This window comes from Stegostoma tigrinum, chromosome 36 (genome assembly GCF_030684315.1).
Source record: "Stegostoma tigrinum isolate sSteTig4 chromosome 36, sSteTig4.hap1, whole genome shotgun sequence".
Taxonomy (NCBI): Eukaryota; Metazoa; Chordata; class Chondrichthyes; order Orectolobiformes; family Stegostomatidae; genus Stegostoma; species Stegostoma tigrinum.
The window spans coordinates 26725825-26748834 of NC_081389.1; the positions used below are offsets into that span (position 1 = coordinate 26725825).

Genomic DNA, 23010 nt, shown 5'->3' on the forward strand with positions numbered 1-23010 from the left:
GCAGGGCATCCACGGACCCACTGTAATCTCCAGCATTCAGTGATTACACTGCAGATTCCAGCATCTGCAATAATTTGGTCCGACGCTGCCTTTATCTCACATCAGTTCAGGGAGCCCTCAAGAAATGATGCTGATTTTAGCTTCATTTCACTTCAACATTGCTAAATTATAAGGACCAGAAATTTCATTGAGTGTCACAAGATTTGTATTAACATGGTCTACACTCTGACTTGGCTTCCACAGCATAAGTTTCACAGATTCACCGCCCTCTGGCTGAAGAAATTCCTCCTCCTCTACGTTCTAAAGTGTTGACTTTTCACTATGATGCTGTAACGTCCGGGCCTATTCTCTCCATGTCATGTCTATCCAGAACTCCTGGTATTCTGTAAGTTTGGCAAGTATTAATATGGTCTACCACCGTACTGGATCTGATTAGTGCTATGTTGAATGAGCCCTCTCTCCGACTTGAGTCTGCCGCTGGCCTTTTGATTTGCAGCTTCTTCCCATGCTGGACCTACAGACTGCATCAAGACTTAGTCACTGCTCTAAGATGCCAGAGAAAACAATCCTCTGATTATCAGATGCTGATGAAACAAATTACTTAAACAAGCAGTTCATTATGAAGGATGTTAACTGACTGACAATTACATATCACAGGAATGCAATGTAGAAAAATGGGAAAGACCTGCCAAAATTAAGCTATCACAGAAACTATCAGTTGAACAGAAAATTAGCTAACTGGAAAACTGATAATATTTTCTCATTCAGCAAACCACCCAACTCTCTCAGCTCTTCAAAGCATAGTATATTAATTATGCTAAATAAGATGAGTCCGTACTGATTGAGACAAGGCACGGACAAGGATAGAGAACTGACTGACTAGTAGAGGGCAGAGAGTGGAGACGAAGGGACTGTTTTTCAGGATGGCAGTTGGCATCTAGTGGAACCTGCAAGGGTCAGTGTTACGGCCACAACTATTGACATCATACATTAATGACCTGGACAAAAAGGAACTAAGGACTTGTTGCCAGGTTTGCAGATGACAAAGATAGGTGAAGGGACAGGTAATGGACATAAAGGACAGGCAGCAGGGATGCTGCAGAAGGACTTGAACATGCTAGAAGACAGTGAGCAAAGAGGAGGCAGATGGGACAATATGCACTTTTGTAACAAGATAGAGGTGCATTTTTTTTGTTTTAAAAACTGGACAAAGTCTTCAGAAACACAAAAGGATCTTGTCCTAGTTCAGGATTCCTCAAGTTTAACCTGCAGGTTCAGTTGGCAGTTAGGAAGGCAAATGCAATGTTGCATTAATTTTGAAATGGCTAGAAAACAACAGCTGGGATGTACTGTTGCTGGTGTACAAGGCTCTGGTTAGATCACATTTGGGATATCGAGCGCGGTTTTGGGACTGGTATCTAAGGCACAATGTGCTGGCATTGAACGGGATGCAATGGAGGCTCACAAGAATAATCCCAGGAGTAAAGGGCCTGTCATACAAGGAGCAGTTGAAAACTTTGGGCCAGTGCTCAAGTTTTGAAGTATGAGGGGTGAGGTCTTATTGAAATTTACAGAATACCAAGAGTTCTGGATAGAGACAACCTGGAGAGAATAGGACCGGAAGACACAGCATCATAGTGAAAAGTCAACCCTTTAGAACGTAGAGGAAGAATTTCTTCAGCCAGAGGCTTGCGAATCTGTGAAACTCATTGCTGTAGAAGGCTGGGGAAGCCAAGTCAGAGTGTATTTAGACATTGGGAAGGAAATCAAAACTTGTGGGGTGAAGGCAGGAGAAATGTATCAGCCATGACTGAAATGGCTAAGCACACTCAATGGGCCTAATTCTGCTCCTGTATCTTACGGTCTTCACGCATACCAAGATTCAAGCAACAAAAAAAAAAGCAGCAAGATTTCAAAAGTAGTTTGCATCAAAACAGTTTGGAGTAATTTGAAGAAAATCCTACTACATCTTGTTTCTGTCAATCAACATTAAAACTAGCCCAAAGCAAAACTGGATTGATAAAGAAAGCTACAGCCAATGTGTGCAGGGGTAGCAATTTCCTCACAGCTGCATTTCATGGCCTAATGAAGATTTCCATTTTTAGCTAATGCCATTCAACTGCACACAAGGCAATCAGTTAAAAAGGTCAGAACGCAGCATACCCCTACTAAAAATTAATACAATGGAAATGCAGGAAATACTCCAGCAACAGAAACAGAGTGAGAAACAGTGTTAATGTTCCAGGTTATGATCTTACGTCTTTAAAATAAGACAAGCTAAATTCAGGGAGGAAATATAGTGTGATGAATTCAGCTTTTTAGAAAATCAAGGATTATGACATTGATAACTAGTAACTTTTGTGATAAGGATTAGGCAAAAATAAAATTATTAATGCTGTCAGGAGATATTCAAGGAGTCTGCTTTTACATTCCATTCAGAAAGAGTTCCAAAGGATACTGGCCCTCAAAAAAAAACATTTCATCTTTGTTTTAAATGGACATGGCCACTATTTTTTAAAAAAAGAAAAGTGGGCAGGTCCGGGGGGAGGAAAGAGTGGGGGGCGCACACACACATGGGAAGAAGCTAGCCTCTAAGGGTGTTAAGATCTTACATTTCATCTTTGGATTTTAAAATGGTGGACTGAGACTAGCATGAATCCTGCAGCTGCTCCTAAGATTCAGGCTTTTTTTTTCTACATTTTCTTCTAGATTTCTTACAGTTATTACTTTTTTTTTAAAAAAGATGCTTAATATTAACTGTTTGGGTAAAGAAAGGTAGCTTATTTTATATGCAAGTTGCAATTGTAAGCTGCTTCATTTTAGGCATCAAGAGACAGTTAGATGGCTAGTAGATTTAGTGAAGTGACTGCACAGCAGAATCAGTCAAATAGATGGATGACTGTCAGGCAAGATAAAAGGTAGCTAGAAGTCTCCTTTGGCAACTCCTCTCTCAGTTTTGGGTACTGTTGAATAAGATAGTTGCTTAGAGGAAAATAGAAGAGACAGTCAGAGCTTGGGTACCCACTCTGCATCTTGTGTTAGGCAGGGTTGGACAAAATTTCTATTAATTGTTATAGGAGACTCTCCTGTCGACAGTACAGACAGAAGATTTTGCAGCAGAGTGTGAGAACCTAGGCTAGTATGTTGCTTTCCTTGTGCCTGGGTTAAGGGTATCTCACAATGTTTGAAGCAAATTGTTAAAGGAGGGGAGTGAGACTATCGTACGCATTGGTAGGTAGTGACAGTCATGGAAAAGATTAAGGCTGTACAGAGTGAATAGACAAGGCTAGGTGGAAGATTAAATGTCAGACCCTCAGAAGTAGTAATCTCTGGTTTATACCTGGTGCCAAGCTCAAAATAAGGGAAAGAATAAAAGGAGATAAATCAATGGCTGAAGAGGTGGTGTAATGTTCAAGGATTTGCATTTTTGGGTCACTGATCTCTTCTGGGGCAGAAAAGACCTGATCAAAATGGATAGGTTTCACCTGCGCTGGAAAGGGACCAATATCCTAGCAGGAATATTAAAGGAGATTGTAGACTATGAGAGAGGGGTGGGGAAGGATAAATAGATAGATGAAGACGGTTTTGAATCTGAAAAGATCAAGTTAATTAGAAGAGACAGACAAGAGCAAGTCAGAGAACAAAATAATTCTGAAGAATTAAACTGCACTTACTTCAATACAAGGGGCCTCACAATAAGGCTGATGAAGCATGTCCGAGAACACGGAATGGGACATCATAGCTATTACAGAAGCTTGGCTGAGGGATGGACAGCACTATCAGTTCAATGCTCTGGGTTTCATACACAACGGAATAGAAAGGGAGGGCAGGAGAGGAGGGGAAGTGGTGTTTTTGATCCAGCTGTAGCTAGAGAAAATATTTCTGAAAAATCATCCAGTGAAAATAACTGAGATCAAATTAGAAATTTAAAAATAAATGATCACCTTGACAGGATTATTCTACAGATCCCCCAATAGTCAGAGAGAAGTTGTGAAACACAGACAGATCTCAGATATATGTAAAAATAATAATAAGGTAGTAACAGTAGGGGTGTTTAATTTTCCAAATATTGACTGGGACAACCACTGTGCTAAAGATTTGGATGGTGAAGAATGTGTTAATTGTGTTCAAGAAAATTTCCATTATCAATACATAAAAGTGTTTCTACGAGGAGGATAGCTTGACCTTCTCTTGCATAATTAAAACACGGCAAGTAGCTCAAGTGACAGTAGGGGAACTCTTCGGGGACAGGAGTGGAGACGTTATATTGAACTTGTATAGCATGTTGGTCAGGCACAGATATGGTATGTTGGTTAGGCCTCTTCTGGAGTAGTGTGTCCAGTTCTGCTCGCCCTGTTATCAGGAGGATGCTATTAAGCCAGAGAAGCGTCAGAAGAGATTTACCAGCATGTTGCCGGGTTTGAGTCTAAGGAGATGCCAAAGCTTCTCCTTTTAACTCAAAGGAGAAGCTTTAGCATCTCCTTAAACTCAAACCTGGCAACATGCTGGTAAACATCTTCTGAAACTTCTCTGGCTTAATAGCATCCTCCTTTGGCTTCTCCTTTAGCCTGGATTGGCTGGGACTTCTTCCACTAGAGCATATTAAGTTGAGAGGCGACCTCATGGAGGTTTATAAGATCATCAGGGGTATAGATAAGGTGATTGGGTAGATGTCCTTTCCATGGAGTGGGGAATTTCAAGACAAGGGAGCATTTTAGGATGAAGGGATAAAGATTAAAAAAAAAGAGCAACCTGGAATGAACTTCCAAGAGATGGTGGATGCAGGTACAGTTACTACTTGGAAACGCATTTAGATAAGTACGTCAATAGAATATGTTCGGTGGGATATGAACCAAGTGAAGGCAGGTGGGAAGAGTTTACATAGAACATAACAGCGCAGTACAGGCCTTTCAGCCCTTGATGTTGCGCCGATCTGTGAAACCAATCTGAAGACAAACTAACCGAAACTAACCTACACTATTAACTACACAAACAAGTTGCTATTGAGCTTCTTCAGTGCAAAGCAACACCTCACATTTTGACAAGTGGCGAATTCTCACAGATTCCTAGTTTGAGGTCAGTTGATAGGCCAGAAGGTCAAAGTTGTTGAAGTGAAACAACGCTGCCTTTCTATCCACAATATTCACTCATTAGTCTAAGGTTCTGTTGAATGATGACAGTAACACTATCTCCTCCCTCAAATACCCCACACCAAATGCTTCGCACTGCACCAAGATTTTGACAGTGGGCAATTTGATCATGTGTCTGCTATTGAATGTCAAGGGCATGTGCATGAATTTTCTTTCTTTTGTAATAATGGTTACGTGCACCAGTCTCGACATTTTAAGATCATGTTATCAGCTGTTCTGTTATCAAAGGAGTTGCAGATGGAGCAGCTTACAGTGGAGTTATCAGAGAACACAACCACTTTTCACCTTTACAGTGGCAAAAATGTCATGGATGAAGCAATGAAAGATGCTGGGCCAAGAATGCATCCCAGATAAACTTTAGTTGAGACAACTATTCTCCGACAAAGACAATACCTTCCTTCGATCTGGTGTCCAGTCACTGGATGCTTATTTTATTAGGCCTTCTTGGCATCTTGATGCAGTTACTCTCACCCTTCTTCTAGTATTCAATTCCACTGTCAGTATCTGCATCAAGGCTGTGATGTGTTAGAGATATTACCGTATGGTGACCTGATTCAAGCCAATGAATAAAGATTAAAGCCTGCCGCAAAAGTGTGTCATTACATGCCGTAACAAAGTATTAAACAGACAAGAACATCACAGCGCTGTACAGGCCCTTCGGCCCTCAATGTTATGCCAACATGTGAAACCAAACTGAAGCCCACCTCACCTAAACTATTCCATTATTATCCATATGTTTATCCAATTACCATTTAAGTGCCCTTAAACTGGGCGAGTCTACTACTGTTGCAGGCAGGGCATTCTACACCCTTACTACTCTCTGATTAAAGAAGCTACCTCTGACATCTGTCCTATATCTATCACCCCTCAATTTAAAGCTATGTTCCCTCATGCTAGCCATCTCCATCCAAGGAAAAAGGCTCTCACAGTCCGCCCTATCTAATCCTCTGATCATAGTCTATGTCCCTATTAGGTCACCTCTTAACCTTCTTCTCTCTATTGTAAACAGCCTAGAGTCCCTCAGTCTTTCCTCATAAAGACCTTCCCTCTATACCAGGCAACATCCTGTTAAGTCTCCTCTGCACCCTTTCCAGTGCTTCCACACCTTCCAATAATGCGACGACCAGAACTGTATGCAATACTCCAAGTGTGGCCGCAGAGTTTTGTACAGCTGCAACACAACCTCATGGCTCCGAAACTCAAGCCCTCTACCAATAAAACCTAACACAGCACACGCCTTCTTAACAACCCCTATCAACCTGGGTGGTAACTTTCAGGGATCTGTGTGCATGGACTGAGATCTCTGCTCACCCACACTACCAAGAATTTTACGATTAGCCCAGTACCCTGTATTCTCGTTACTCCATCCAAAGTGAAGCACCTCACGCTTATGCGCATTAAACTCCATTTGCCACCTCGCAGCCCATCTCTGCAGCTTATCTATGCCCTTCTGTAACCTGCAACATCCCCTGAACAAGGGGACAACATTTGCTATAGCATTATGATCAGTATGTCTGCTTCCATGCTATACGACACTACAGTTACAAATGACTTATTTGTAGATTCTTTTCTAAGTGGAAACGTCCTTTCCACATTTACCTCGTCAAGACCATTCACAATACTGTTTCATTCAAGTCGCATATCCTGCCTGGCCAACTTCCCCGCATACAACAAAGCAATCATTCTAGCCATTAGTCTCTTAATTGCCTTCAACATATTTATATCCTTCCTGAAAGAAGGTGATGACAGAACTGTGCACTGTACTCCAGATGTAGCCTCACAGTGCCCGTTCCTTACTTCAGTTGTTGGTAAAGTGTTGGAAAAGGTTATAAGAGATAGGATTTACAATCATCTAGAAAAGATTAATTTGATTAGGGATAGTCAGCATGGTTTTGTGAAGGATAGGTTGTGCCTCACAAACTTTGAGTTCTTTGAGAAGGTGAACAAACAGGTAGATGACAGTAAACCAGTTGATGTGGTGTATATGGATTTCAGCAAGGCGTTCGATAAGGTTCCCCACATTAGGCTATTGTACAAAATGCAGAGGAATGGGATTGTGGGAGATATAGCAGTTTGGATCAGAAATTGGCTTGCTGAAAGAAGACAGGGTGGTGGTTGATGGGAAATGTTCATCCTGGAGACCAGTTACTAGTGGTGTACCGCAAGGGTCGGTGCTGTTTGTCCTTTTTCTAAATGACCTGGATGAGGGCGTAGAAGGATGGGTTAGTAACTTTGCAGATGACACTAAGGTCGGTGGAGTTGTGAACAGTGAAGAAGGATGTTGTAGGTTACAGAGAGACATAGATATGCTGCAGAGCTGGGCTGAGAGGTGACAAATGGAGTTTTATGTGGACAAGTGGGAGGTGATGCACTTTGGTAAGAGCAACCGGAATGCAAAGTACTGGGCTAATGGTAAGATTCTTGGTAGTGTGGATGAGCAGAGAGATCTCGGTGTCCATGTACACAGATCCTTGAAAGTTGCCACCCAGGTTGACAGGGTTGTTAAGAAGGCATACAGTGTTTTAGCTTTTATTAATGGAGGGATTGAGTTCAGGAACCATGAGGTTATCCTGCACCTGTACAAAACTATAGTGCGGCCGCACTTGCAATATTGCGTACAGTTCTGGTCACCGCATTATGAGAAGGATGTGGAAGCTTTGGAAAGGGTGCAGAGGAGAATTACTAGGATGTTGCCTGGTATGGAGGGAAGGTCTTACGAGGAAAGGCTGAGGGACTTGAGGCTGTTTTCATTAGGGAGAAGGTTGAGAAGTGACTTAAGTGAGACATATAAAATAATCAGAGGGTTAGATAGGGTGGATAGGGAGAGCCTTTTTCCTAGGATGGTGACGGCGAGCACGAGGGGGCATAGCTTTAAATTGAGGGATGAAAGATATAGGACAGGTGTCAAAGTTTCTTTACTCAGTAGTAAGGATATGGAATACTTTGTCTGTAACGGTAGTAGATTCGCCAACTTTAAGTACGTTTAAGTAGTCATCGGACAAGCATATGGACGTACATGGAATAGTGTAGGTTAGATGGGCTTCATATTCGTATGACTGGTTGGCACAGAGGGCCGAAGGCCTGTACTGTTCTACGTATAAGTGAATCATAACCTCCCCACCTTTGTATACAATGCTACTCCATTTTATTAGCTTTTCTAATTACCTGCTGTACGTGCACACTAACGTTCAGTGATTCCTGCACCAAGGCACCCAGAACAATTTGCACCTCAACACATTTTCCAGATGTGTCAATAACGAACAGCACAGATTTAAAGTGAGATGTAGAAGGCGGAGCAGGTTGAGGAGATGGGAGTCTGGAACGCAACTGCCTCCAAAACAGTGATAATGGGTCTGGAGAAGAGTCTCGGCCAAAAACGTCAGCTTTTGTGCTCCCGAGACGCTGCTTGGCCTGCTGTGTTCATCCAGCTTCACACTTTGTTATCCTGCCTCCGAAGAGTAGTGGAGTCAGAAAGTCCAAGTGCAAACACTATATTTTATTTAATTTTTCTTATTTTTGATTGCAGATTATACAGGAGAAAAGACAGCTTTAAAAATCAAGGGCTGGAGGAATTTCTGCACTTTTTAAAAGCAAGTTGCTGAAACTTACTTTAAGTCAGGGTGACAGTTGCTTTGTTCAAACATTGGTAGCAACTGTTTGTAGATGGATTGGCACCAGGTGGGTAGATCTTGAACGCTGGTTGGCAACAGGTTCTGCTAAGTTTGTGGACTGGTAACTAGTTAGGACAACAAAGGTCATCGGCCTGACCACAACTCTCTGTGGTTCTAGGGTAGCTGAACAGCTTGTGAGGCATGCGCAATATTGAGAATCTTTCAGACTTCTGTCAGGGGCATATTCTGTCTCAGTGTCGCTGATGGCAATTGCAAAAGTGCAGGACCAGACTGAGAGTGGGAATAAAGTTCAGGGCAGCGGCCACCAAGGTGCCATAGGAAATGGCCACCATTTAAAGTCTTTCTGAGAAGTCTGTTAAGATCCAAAACCCCATTGTTTAACTTCAAACAATATAAACAAAGTTTACTTTTACAATTAGAAAATGTCCTTCTGCTGCAACTGAATTGAAGCAGTGACGAGGAATGTCAAAATCCCACTGCATTTTCTGCAAAATCTGTATGGACCTGCGTTATACTTGTTTTCCCCCCCCCCCCAATTTATGAATCAAGTATATTTTTGAAATTAAAAAAGTCCCCCTCCAAAAACATGCGTGATGCCTGAAGAAAGCCAGTTTATTTTCCTTCGCCAGTCGCTACAAGTTGCAACATTTAACTAGTAATTAACAGACTTTACAATTAAGTTCCTATACCTCCTGCAAAGTCAAAACATAGAGATAAAGAAATTACAAGCAGGAGTGGGCCATTAAGCCTTTTTGGCTAGCTAAACCATTCAATATCATGGTTGATTTTCTATTTCAATGCAATATTTACAATTTCCCTCCATACATCTTGCTGTCTTTAATATATAAAATTTTATCTATTGCTTTTGTGAATACACTTAGTGACCCAGACTCCACAACCTTCCGTGATACTGAAATCCCCAAGTTGACCACCCTCTGGCACTTTGGGATTAAAGTTCAGGTTAGGGACCAAAAGGAGATGAAATGTAGTTTATTAAGTCATTATTTTTATTTAATTTTAAAATAAATTTCAACAAATTTCTTGAATAAATTTAATTACTGCTTTATCAAAACAAAAAACTTATTCAAGGAAGGAAAGATATCTAGTTGTTGACATTGACAACTGTACTACAGAAGAAGATACATTTGTCCTTCATAATAAGCAAAACACTATGAAGAGAAAATAAGATTGCCTACAGAGGTTTGAATACACAAAAAAAACCATGATGGCCCTTGGAGTTAACCTTCAAAACAAGGACAAGACAGAATGCTGTTAAGTCAGTTGCTTTGATGTTTCAGCGCATGATCAAGCCACCGATCAGGGACTATTTTTAAAACAAGCTTTTCTTGAAGAAAATGTATGGGTAGGCATTAATTCTGTCTGTCACTCTTAAAGCCATTCACACAAAAAGCGTTATGCAACTTCCCTGCTGTAATCCGAGGGTTCACGCACAGGATAAACTGTCAGCAATTACATGTTTACGGTTTGCAATACCTCTTTTGATGTTGCAAATTGTCACGTTATCCCAGGTACACAACATTCTTGTTAAGTCCAGTTATTACCTTGTTTACCAGCCTACAAAAAGCTGTTGGGGTATTAAGGCAAATGGACATGACTTTGCTTTAACAGAGGCTTTCCAGGATGATAAAAGCTGAGATTTCAAATCACTTCTGGGGGTCACAGGGACTTGCCAGTATTTTGTTAAAAGGTTAATTTTGCCAAGGTAGCGCAAGTGACCCATCTTGTTGGTACAACCCTCGGTTTGTGAATTGCACAGGTCTCACCATTTGTTATAGTCCGAATGGCTTCAAAACAGGGGGAAGGGATGTTTCAACTGCTTGGAAGAGTTAACTGGTTTATTATTTTGTATATGTGGAGATTCCTGCCTAACCTATGCCAGCTTGTTGAGGCATGCTGACACTACTTTTGTTTATTGGTGGATGCTATCCCATGTCTGTATCATTGATTATTAGCAGGGCAGACTCCAGTAGATTTCTTGACGTTTCCCATGTTGGTCTGCTGCTTTCTGCTAAGTGGATATTCAAGTTAGATTGAAGTATCCAAACTCTGGTCATTAAGCCTTCAACTGGGCTTCCAGTCAGTCATTCATTCTCAACTAATTCTGGTTACCCTAACAGGCCATCCTCTCACAGGCATTCACCAGTTGACAGTGCTCTGCATTTAGTTCAACTGCACAAACTTCTCTTGATGTGGTCACCTTATCAGTGGAACCCAGTTCCGTTAATGGAGGGATTAGTCTCTAATTTCTCCTACAACCTTTGTCTGTCCATCTCCCGTTGCACTGCCTCTCAGCTCTTCAACTTGGTCAGATATTTACCACATAGTTTACATTTCTATATTTGATCTTAGTTGTCTCTCCACATCAGTAAATTGTTGTTGCCTTTCCACATCTTCTGCTTGTCCATGTGAGGGAATTGTCTTTTAAAGTTTTCCACATAGTTCAGGACCTCGCTGCATTGCTGTTTGTTCCACATCATTTGGGACACCTTTGCTCACAGTGATCTGACTACCTTTGAATAGCTGTATTATGCTGCCTTGCCTATGGGGTAGCAATTTTCCAATTAGGCTGTTACAGGGATGGACTGGGCCAATGTCCTTGGGCTCAAATGGAGCTGGTTATTTTCCACTGCTCTGCTCTATGTCTGTTTCATGTGGTGCTTCTTCCTCAAGATCAGTTTATCTGCAGAAGGACTGGAATTTAATTCAGGAAGGGACATGTCAATTCAATTTCTGCCCCACTCCATCTCTTTTGATATGTATAGATCCTTCCTTTTCTATTTTAAGTGTACTGGCCTGGATTCAGCCTTTTTAAGATAAGATAGCTTCCCCCAAGTTACCTTATCCCTGATGGGTTATTTTGCCTCTTGAGAAGTCTCTGAACTTTTCCTAGGCTTTTGCAACCGAGTAGAACTTTGCTGGAGCTGTTTAGTTTGTACAATCTCAATTGAGTGTTTCCCGGGCCTATCCTAACTCCTTTTGATTCTACAGGTTTTTTCTTGGCCTTCTGAGTTCCTATGGGTTCTCTCCTGACCCCTTTCAGCCCCAACTCTGACTCAGCCCCCTCAAGCCCCTGTGGCTTTTCCCCTATTTAACATATCTGGGCTCTTTTAGGATGTTTGGGACCTTCTGAGCTGTCCAAGTTATTTCAGCACAAGGCCTGGGTCCTTATCAAGGCACTTCCCACAATAAAGCTAATTCTCTATTTCTCATTTTGATCTCTTCTGGTATTTGTGTGTTCTTCGGCTTTTCACTTAATCTTCCACATTATGCTAAAGGGCTCATTTTTTCCCCCACTTTTTTGATATTATAGCACATCTAAAATGAAAATTTAAAGTACAGTTCATTTGTTTCACAGCACAAGGAGTGCATAGTTTTAGTTACACAGCAGAATCAGTTCCAAATTCTCACAACCTTCAAGCACTTGTTTTTGTAAGGTGTGTTCAGGAGGGTTTCCTAACGCAGTACGTTGACAGGCCGACGAGGGGAGAGGCCATTCTAGACTTGGTGCTCGGAAACGAGCCGGGGCAGGTATCAGATCTTGTGGTGGGGGAGCATTTTGGTGATAGTGACCATAACTGCCTCACATTTTACATAGCTATGGAGAAGGAGAGGATTAGGCAGAATGGGAGGATATTTAATTGGGGAAGAGGAAACTATGATGCGATTAGACATGAGTTAGGAAGCATGGACTGGGAGCAGTTGTTCCATGGTAAGGGAACTATAGACATGTGGAGATGGTTTAAGGAACAGTTGTTGGGAGTGATGAGTAAATATGTCCCTCTGAGACAGGCAAGAAGGGGTAAGATTAAGGAACCTTGGATGACGAGAGCGGTGGAGCTTCTAGTGAAAAGGAAGAAGGTAGCTTACATAAGGTGGAGGAAGCTAGGGTCAAGTTCAGCTAGAGAGGATTACATGCAGGCAAGGAAGGAGCTCAAAAATGGTCTGAGGAGAGCCAGGAGGGGGCACGAGAAAGGCTTGGCAGAAGGAATCCAGGAAAACACAAAGGCATTTTACACTTACGTGAGGAATAAGAGAATGGTCAAAGAAAGAGTAGGGCCGATCAGGGATAGCATAGGGAACTTGTGTGTGGAGCCTGAGGAGGTAGGGGAAGCCCTAAATGAGTTTTTTGCTTCTGTCTTTACGAAAGAAACCAACTTTGTAGTGAATGAAACCTTTGAAGAGCAGGTGTGCATGCTGGAATGGATAGAGATAGAGGAAGCTGATGTGCTGAAAATTTTGTCAAACATTAAGATTGACAAGTCGCCAGGCCCGGATCAGATTTGTCCTCGGCTGCTTTGGGAAGCGAGAAATGCAATTGCTTCGCCACTTGCGAAGATCTTTGCATCCTCGCTCTCCACTGGAGTCGTACCTGAGGACTGGAGAGAGAGGCAAATGTAATTCCTCTCTTCAAGAAAGGAAATAGGGAAATCCCCGGCAATTATAGACCGGTAAGTCTCACGTCTGTCGTCTGCAAGGTGTTAGAAAGGATTCTGAGGGATAAGATTTATGACCATCTGGAAGAGCATGGCTTGATCAAATACAATCAACACGGCTTTGTGAGGGGTAGGTCATGCCTTACAAACCTTATCGAGTTTTTTTGAGGATGTGACTAGAAAGGTTGATGAGGGTCGAGCTGTGGATGTGGTGTATATGGACTTCAGTAAGGCATTTGATAAGGTTCCCCATGGAAGGCTCATTCAGAAGGTCAGGAGGAATGGGATACAGGGGAACTTAGCTGCTTGGATACAGAATTGGCTGGCCAACAGAAGACAGCGAGTGGTAGTAGAAGGAAAATATTCTGCCTGGAAGTCAGTGGTGAGTGGGGTTCCACAGGGCTCTGTCCTTGGGCCTCTACTGTTTGTAATTTTTATTAATGACTTGGACGAGGGAATTGAAGGATGGGTCAGCAAGTTTGCAGACGACACAAAGGTCGGAGGTGTCGTTGACAGTGTAGAGGGCTGTTGTAGGCTGCAGCGGGACATTGACAGGATGCAGAGATGGGCTGAGAGGTGGCAGATGGAGGTCAACCTGGATAAATGCGAGGTGATGCATTTTGGAAGGTCGAATTTGAAAGCTGAGTACAGGATTAAGGATAGGATTCTTGGCAGCGTGGAGGAACAGAGGGATCTTGGTGTGCAGATACATAGATCCCTTAAAATGGCCACCCAAGTGGACAGGGTTGTTAAGAAAGCATATGGTGTTTTGGCTTTCATTAACAGGGGGATTGAGTTTAAGAGTCGTGAGATCTTGTTGCAGCTCTATAAAACTTTGGTTAGACCACACTTGGAATACTGCGTCCAGTTCTGGGCGCCCTATTATAGGAAAGATGTGGATGCTTTGGAGAGGGTTCAGAGGAGGTTTACCAGGATGCTGCCTGGACTGGAGGGCTTATCTTATGAAGAGAGGTTGACTGAGCTCAGTCTCTTTTCATTGGAGAAAAGCAGGAGGAGAGGTGACCTAATTGAGGTATACAAGATAATGAGAGGCATGGATAGAGTTGATAGCCAGAGACTATTTCCCAGGGCAGAAATGGCTAGCACGAGGGGTCATAGTTTTAAGCTGGTTGGTGGAAAGTATAGAGGGGATGTCAGAGGCAGGTTCTTTACACAGAGAGTTGTGAGAGCATGGAATGCGTTGCCAGCAGCAGTTGTGGAAGCAAGGTCATTGGGGACATTTAAGAGACTGCTGGACATGCATATGGTCACAGAAATTTGAGGGTGCATACATGAGGATCAATGGTCGGCACAACATTGTGGGCTGAAGGGCCTGTTCTGTGCTGTACTGTTCTATGTTCTATGTTCTAATTAGGCAGATACAATGTAGATCCTAAAGAATTCAAGTATGACAACCAATGGTTCCAGTGCAGGCAATTAGCAGCTGAGAAAACAGACAGAGAAGACCTATTGTTAAGATTCCATCTATGTTGAATGTGCTTATTATGCAGACATGGTTACTAGGAGATCAAGAGCTCTTATGGCACAGTAGTAGCACCCTACAACGAGCAAGGAGGCCTGAGCTCGATCTAGCTTCTCCAAATGTGCATAATAACATCTTTAAAAAAAGTCTGATTTGAAAATATCTACAAGATGATCAAAACTGGGAAGTGACTATTCAAGGGCAAGTGGTTCTGAAATGATCAGGAAGGAAAAGGTGGTGGGGTAGCGTTGTTATTATGAGACGCAATAAATACAGAGCAAGAAACAATCTTCGACAAGAAAAGATAGAATCCACATGGTCAGAGGTAAGAAATAACATGGGGAAGTCAACACTGGTGGGGAGTAGTGTATTAGGTACGTTACAGCATAGAGGAAAAAAAGCAAGGAAATAATGACAGCATGGGAAAAAAGGTAGTACATGGGTGACTTTAATCTTCAGTAGATTGAGACATTGGGAGCCAGGTCAGTAGGTAACATAAAATAAATGGGAAAGCAAGCAGTGAGGCTAACATAAGGTATACCTGTCAGCAAACTCTTAAGTGAGTGAGCAAAAACTGGCAGGTGAAATAAAAATGTGGGGAAATTAGACAGTAATGCATTATGGTGGAAAAATTAGAGAGGGTGAATATTATTAACTGGAGAAAGACTGCATTGGAAAGGGTCCTTGTGCATGAGTCGTGCAAGTTTATCACGTAATAAGGATGGCAAATGGAATGGAGGCCTTTATTTCAAAGGGAATGGAGCATAAAAACACAGAAACCATGCTAAAAACTATACAAGCCGCTATCAGACCACACCCAGAATGCTGTGAACAGATTGAATATTTCTTTGCTAAGATAAGAGGACCAATTTGGATACAGTCCAGTCAAAGGTTCACAAGATTGATTCTAGGTAAGAAAGGATTTTCTTTGAAAATAGGTGGATTAGGTTGGACCAGTACTCACTGAAGTTATACGAATGAGAGATGACCTTATTGAAACATAGCATTAATAGACGACTTGTTAGGATAGATGTGGAGGGGCAGTTTACCCTTGTGGGAGAGTCCAGGACCGGAAGAAATAATCTCAGAATACATAGCTGCCCATTTAATTCACAAGGAATTTATTCTGAGTGGGCAATAAATCTACTGAAATCTTTACCAAAGACAGCTGCCAAGGCTAGGTCATTAAGAATCTTCAAGGCTGAGGTAGACATTGTTAATTAGTAAAGGGGCCAAGGGTTATGAGTAAAATGCAGGAATGCGGAGTTGAGGATTATCAGATCAGTTGTGATCTCTGATTGGTAGAATCAATGGGCTGAATGACCTAATTGTGCCTATATTTTCTATATTCCTATGATGTGGGAAAATGTGGATGTGTTCATTGGGGCAAAAATCTTTAAAAACAGACTATATACACACATAAATGCAGAATATTATGCTTCAGTTATTCAAGGTATTGGTGAGATCACACCTCCAAGTCTGTGTGCAGTTTGGGTCCCCTTACTGGAATTGTGTCAGCTTCCATCCTCAGACACACACTGATAGCATTAACATTTAATGTCAGTGCATTAGACTACATTATCTCATTGTTTTGTGTGATAGTTGATGTAGAGCAGATCTTTTGAAATATAATTCGAATTGCTTAATTAGATATTTTCCAATTCGGTAGAATTCAAGAGTTAAAAATTCAAATTAATACTGAGGCACAAAATAACTTGGACCTTTAAAGTAGTTGCAACATCCATTGTACAAAAACCATTTACTCAGCAGAACACTGTTTTGATTGCAAATGCTACCGCTAAATATTTTCAAAACCCTTCTGACAAATAACTTACAACTGCACTTTTGAAATTCCAGCCAATAAACTTTTGCCCTCCATTCATCACAATACTTCACCATTGTTATTTTTGCAAACCATGCCCTGACCAATTTGGTCAATTCCTGGTACAGCCCCTATCCAGCTCACTGAAATCTAAGGGGCACAAACTTCAGCTTTCAGCACAGAAATTATTTACCTATACAAATCAACAGATCGAGTGATAATAAAAACAGAAAACGCTGAAGAATTACTCAGTAAGGCTGTCAGGATCTATCACACCATCCGTGGGAAGAAAGCACAGTTAACATTTAAAGTCTTGGTGACTCTTCCATCAGAACTAGAAGTCACTAGGAAAAGCAGGAATTTGTGTGCGTGCACGTGAGGGGGTGGGTGGAAGAAGTAATGAGCAGAGTGACAGAGATGGAGAGAAATATGAAAGAGGCGGCAAACAAGGATACGATGGATAGCCTGATTCCATCCTTTTTTTTAAAACCCACTCCACAACTGGTCCTCAAATGTTGTCAGCAGTCACCCATTACTCTCATTGTCACATTTTATGGATTGCATTCATCAGAACTAACCCAATTTCTCACACTGAACTCTTACGATCGCTTTTTCAGTGTTTTTCCTATCCTGGCCTGTTCCCTGTTAACTCCTTGTTTACCTGCCCCTTCAACATCTCTCTCCAGGCTGTCTCCCCGTATCCGCACAACTCTTCCCCAAACTTCGGCTTCAACACAACGATCAGATTTTTAGCTTCAAACACAGTTCTGTAGCAAGAGTCACTCGACTCAAACATTAACTCTGCTTTTCTCACACCTCCCCGCTGCGACCCCCCAAACAGATGCTGCCACACATACTGCATTTTCTCCACCATTTGTTTTTGTCTCAAGATACTTCTCTTCTGCCACCCATCCAGTTACGTCTCTAAATACAGCTTCCTTGACATTCAGAACCATTATCACCCTACTGTCATTGTAAACAGCCTATATCTAACCTCAACATCAGAAACAGATGTTGCTCAAAAAGCTCAGATCTGGCAGCAGCGAAGAAGAAAAAAAAATCAGAGTTAACACTTCAGGTCCAGTTCTGAGGAAGGGTCACCTGACCCGAAACGTTAACTCTGATTTATCTTCACAGATCCTGCCAGACCTGCTCAGCTTTTCCAGCAATTTCTATTTCCGTTCCTGATTTACGGCAGCTGCAGTTCTTTCAGTTTTTAATCCATATCTAACCTCCTTTTCTCATTCAAAGTTTACCACTTCGTCACTACTAAAATTCATGCCCACTTTTTTTTCTGCAGAACATGTCTGAATCACTCCAATCATATTTCCTTTATTGCCACAATTACTTTTCTGCAGCCTTTGACATCGTCACCTAAAGTTCACCTGTCCTCATTTGGCTCCACTGTCTCACATCAACTGGTAGGCAAGCTCATCTGTAGCTTATCATTTTGTCCATTACAGCATGACTTCCCAGGCCAGTGAACATTTGTCCTAGTGCCCTCTACTTTACATACTATCATTTGTAAGATCATCCACAGACGAGATGAAATTACAGCCAGTTCTATTTCTCTCAATCTCTTCACTATCTCCATATTCTCTTCACCACAAAAGACACCTGCTCTCATCTCTGTAGCCTCATTCACCCTTAGCTCAGTGCAACTGCAGCTGAGATCCCAAACAATTGTATCCACACTTTAGTGTTCCACAGCTCAACCGTCTGGCTTCCCATCCTCTACCCATATAAAATTTACCTGATTCATAACATAGCTGCCAACATTCTGACTTGCAACAAGTTCCACAAAACCCAGTACCCCCGCCCCCCTCAGTCAACATTGGGGTGACGGTATCCAGTAGTCAAAAGCTAACATTTTCATCCCGGTATTCTTGCATGGTTCTGGCCTCTGTAAGCCCCATTATCTATTTTCCCTATGAAACAAGTCATGCCCTTATGGGCCTTTGATGCGCACTCTTCAGTGCTGACCAGGACCCTTCTTCTGGTATTCTCAAACATCTCCACTTAAATACTTTCCTTTTGAAGGCCCTCCTTGAAATCCACTTTTTTGACTAAGCTACTGATTGAAATGTGTGTCACGGCTAGACAGGGTGGCTAAGGCGACATAGAGCGGCGTGGTGGCTCAGTGGTTAGCACTGCAGCATCAGGAATCCAGGTTCAATTCCAGCCTTGGGCGGGAGTCTGTGTGGAGTTTGCATATTCTCCCCCGCGTCTGCATGGGTTTCCTCCAGGTGCTCCGGTTTCCTCCCACAGTCCAAAGATGTGCAGGCTAGGTGGATTGGCTATGCTAAATAAGTGTTCAGGGGTGTGTGGGTTATGGGGGATGTGTCTGGGTGAGGTGCTTCAAGGAGCGATGTGGACTAGTTGGGCCAAAGGGCCTGTTTCCACACTGTAGGTAATCTAATCTAACACACTTGCCTTCATTACTCAGGCCTTTGTATCTAGGAGTTGTGATGTCATATTGAGGTTACACAAGACGTTGGTGAGGCTTCTTCTGGAATACTGTACGCAGTTCTGGTTGCCAAGCAAGGTTATTTTAAAACTGGACAGGGTTCAGAAACAATTTACCAGAATGTTGCCAGGAATGAAAGATTTGAGCTATAAAAATGGCTGGTTAGGCTAGGATTATTTTCACTGGAGCACAACAGGTTTGAAGTGTGACTTTCGAGAGGTTTAGATAATCATCATCGGGGCACAAGGTAAACAGCAAGGGTTCTTTTCCACCCCCTACTGTTGGGGATTTCAAAACGAGGACTTTTTTAATGCGCAAGGAAAAAAAAACTTTAAAAAAAACACAAGGGGTAACATTTTATTAAACAGAGTGGTTCATGTATTGAATGAATTACCAGAGGAAGTGGTACAGTCAGAACATTTAAAAGACATTTAGATAAGTACACAACTAGAAAAGGTTTGGTGGGATATGGTTCAAATGCAGGCAGATGGGTCAGGTTTAACTTGGGAACATGCTCTGCATAAACGAGTCGGACCAAAAGGTCTGTTTCCGTGCTTTATGAATCTATGACTCTGACTAACTCTGCCTTCTTTGTTCTTGCCTCTGTTTTCCTCTTATTATGCATCCATGTAGAGTGTCTGGGAATGTTTACCTTCATTACAAGCTGCATACAAAAAAAGTCAGTTGTTGCCATTGTTGAATTTTGTTGCAGTTTTACACAATTACAGGAAGTGACACTGGAAACTGAAATAATTTCAGTTTCACTCACAGTACTCAAACATTGATACGAAAAGGTAGGGTCCATGCTACTTTACAGGAGGTTGCCAAAATTACTGAATGCACTCAGTCCCAAACGCAAGCATCATTTCCACAAGGCAAGTGCTGAAATATATTGTTTAGAGATCTGTGTTGCTAATATTCGTAGAACTAACTTCTCTGAAATCGATGTTTAAAACAAAACCAAGCAATTTGGTGCATTTACCATTGCCAAACAGGAAGCTGAAAAATAATGTAATATCTGTGCCATATAATTGAGGTTGTGGAACATTCATTGGGTTTGGTACCCCACTCTTACACTCACATCAACACATATTACATCTTGTCAAGACTGAATTAAAGCCTCTCCTTTCCAATTAGATACATAGATTTTACTTGGAATTAACCTTAGTCTTCAACTTGGCTTCTCGTGGGCATCAGTCCAAAATTGTAAAGTTGCTACTAAACATGCAGCAAAAACAGGAAACCTGCATTTTCCTGAAGGAGAAACAAGTGACACAAAAGATGCGTTCTGGGGGGGTAACTTGACTGATTCACTTTGTACCAGCCAAGTTATTCCTGACTTGGTGACTGTAGACAGATAATGTTTCCAAATCATATTATTCTTAAAACTGACTGCAAAACAGTACAATTCTGAAGAACCCAATGTATTTATTTGTTTCAAATGCAGTTGCATTATAATTTATTACAATTCTACATGCTTCATCCAAGGTATGTCCTGCAGAATGCTCACCTACAACTATATTTATGCTTTGATGCAACTTTAGGTCTCAGCTTATACCATCCACACTGGGAACTCCAGCCTGCTGAGCTCCTTATCCACCACATTCCAACACACTGATTTCCCTGAACTCTTCAAATCTTGCTACATTTCTCAAATAAAAGCCAAGTTCTATGAACATTGGAGCATTTGTTTCAAAGAGCCATATCAGATCTAAAAGGGCAGTGGTGGATCCTTGTTGACACAACAGGTACTGGTCTGAAGAGTCACAGATGCTGCCAAAACTGCTAAGCTTTTCCAGCAACTTCTGTTCTTGTTCCTGATTCACAGAAGCCACGACCTCTCGTTTTTTTAAAACTTGGTTTTGTGGTCGCATTTCTCCATGTTTTCAATTCAAGATCTCTCTTTGCTTGTACTACCTTGAAGTGTTTATAGACATGCCAGCTTTTGCAAAATGAACTAAGGCAGGACTTGCATGTATTTACAGCTTGTCTGCGCAGAATGAACAATTTTAATACATCCCCTACCCCATGAAATTGATTTGCAAATACAGAAACTTAAGACAAGAGTTTATCAGACTGGAGTATCACCATTCGCCCCTAAAAACCCAAAGTTGAAATCAATTCTTCAACTTGGTTAAACAAATTCGATTACTACATAGACCATACTTTTCAAGTTCAAAATATCACTTCACTAAGAATGTATTGACCATGCAACATCTGAATACTTTATATTTTCAAAGGGCTTTTGTTCAGTTTAATAACAGATAGTACAAGAAAACGAATTTAATATTGCAGCTCACTGTCATCGAGTTCAACTCAAAAGTATCCAAGGTCGGTTAACACGTACAAGCACAAACTAACTCAGATCTGTGCTTTCGCAGCCGCCTGTCAGTGGAAACTCAATACATCTGTCTATTAGTTTCATGACGATTTAACCAGCGTTACACAGCAGAAATATTCGTTGCACCCTTTCTCCTCTCCTGCATACCAAAAAGTTTCATCATCGAACTGAAACCAGACCTCACTTTAGGACAACGAAGTCCTGGCCAAAAGTCTTCTTACGAAGAAAATGCCAACTCTCTGATCTCCAAAAATGTCGGGAAAGACTTTAAGCTCAAACAGCAAAGTGAAAGTTTGTAAACCGATACATTCGCGATAACTAGACCCAGCAATAAATTAAATGTCGGTGGCAGTAAAGAGAGATGACAAGGAACTGAACCCAGACTTAAGATGCGGTTAATGTCTATCAATTCCCTCGTCATTGGCCCACTCCGTGGTAGAGCCTGACCAGAGTGGCCGTGTGCCTGGCGGACCCTCTGATATGTCGTACCCAATACCCCCGCCTTTCTCGCAAGCACAAAGTCCTCCAGTGTCAGGGCAGGATGCCGACGGAAACTTCCAGACAGAGCCTAAGACGAACAGACCAGTATCTGTCTCGTCGACGGGGTTTCACCACCGCCCTTTTATTGATCTCCTCACTTACGCACCCTCGCACTCCACTGCCTCACCTCCACCTCCCCCTGCCCTAACCAACTACAGTAGGTTCACGTCCGCTAACTTTCAGCCTTTCCCTGCACAATTATCCCGAACTCACCACCTCCGCCAAAACTCCCGCTTACCCAAACTGTCCTCTCACTCTCTCTCTCCTCCTGTCCCCATCCCTCCTCTTTCCTCGCTCTTCATTCGCCCCCCGCTCCACCCCCACATACCTTGCCCATTGCTCCGGCCACCCGGGCGGACATCTTGTTTTCGTAGTTCTCTGAAGGAAAAGCACAAACGCCGACCTCGCTCAGCTACACTGCCTTTCCTCACAGATTGGAAGCGAGCATTCTAGTGCGACAGTAGAAAACAGCCACTCAATCGAAGCTTTCCCCGTGCCCTCTGAGCTCGAAGAGACTATCCTCAGTCTCCTCCCGAATTCCGGTGGCCGGTTGCACAAGCACAAAACAACAAGGCCGCGGGACTCTCAGCACCAACCAATAGGAGCACACCCGGCTCGTCATATGGTAACGCCCCCTTTTTACTGGTTGATGGCAGAGGGGCGGGGCCAGTTTCCCCGCGCGTCTCGGCTTCGGCTTCGATGGTGGAGCCGCGCGCACGACGAAGAGGATCAATCACTGGCATCCAGCCCCTGGGTTCGGTCTGTAGCTCCGGGCTCGAACTCCAGGCTCGGTTTCTAGCTTCCCCACCGAACTCCTGCCCCAGGGATCCGTGTACACCCATGCAAGAACCCTGTGTTCTTCTGAGTTTCCCAGAGTACTCCCAAGTTACTTCTTCCAAAAGGCCTCACTTCACATTTATCACGGTTAAGTTCCAGCTGCCCAAGAACTTCTTCCTCACTGCTAACCACGAAGCCAACCTTTTGTGTCGTACACAACCCAAGTTATCACTCGCTCTTCCACGCCTCCATGAATATTGGTCTACCTTGTTGTTTGTGATTGTAGATAAATACTGTGCACTGATCTCCACTCACATAGCCTTCTACCACCATCCTCTGTCTCC

General features: G+C 42.5%; 1 protein-coding gene across 5 annotated transcripts in view; it reads right to left on the minus strand.

Annotated features, from left to right (window-relative positions):
• Nucleotides 1-22482, minus strand: part of tjp1a (tight junction protein 1a) — a 174442-nt gene extending 151960 nt beyond the window's left edge. For 3 of the 5 annotated variants that reach the window (XM_059640092.1, XM_048520641.2, XM_048520639.2), the window contains exon 1: nt 22218-22482. In XM_059640092.1, coding sequence (XP_059496075.1) covers nt 22218-22250 — 33 coding nt within the window. In that variant the 5' untranslated portion in view covers nt 22251-22482. The remainder of the gene's footprint in view (nt 1-22217) is intronic. The other 2 variants (XM_048520642.2, XM_048520640.2) reach the window with 1 other exon arrangement.
• Between the last annotated feature and the right edge of the window lie 528 nt (nt 22483-23010).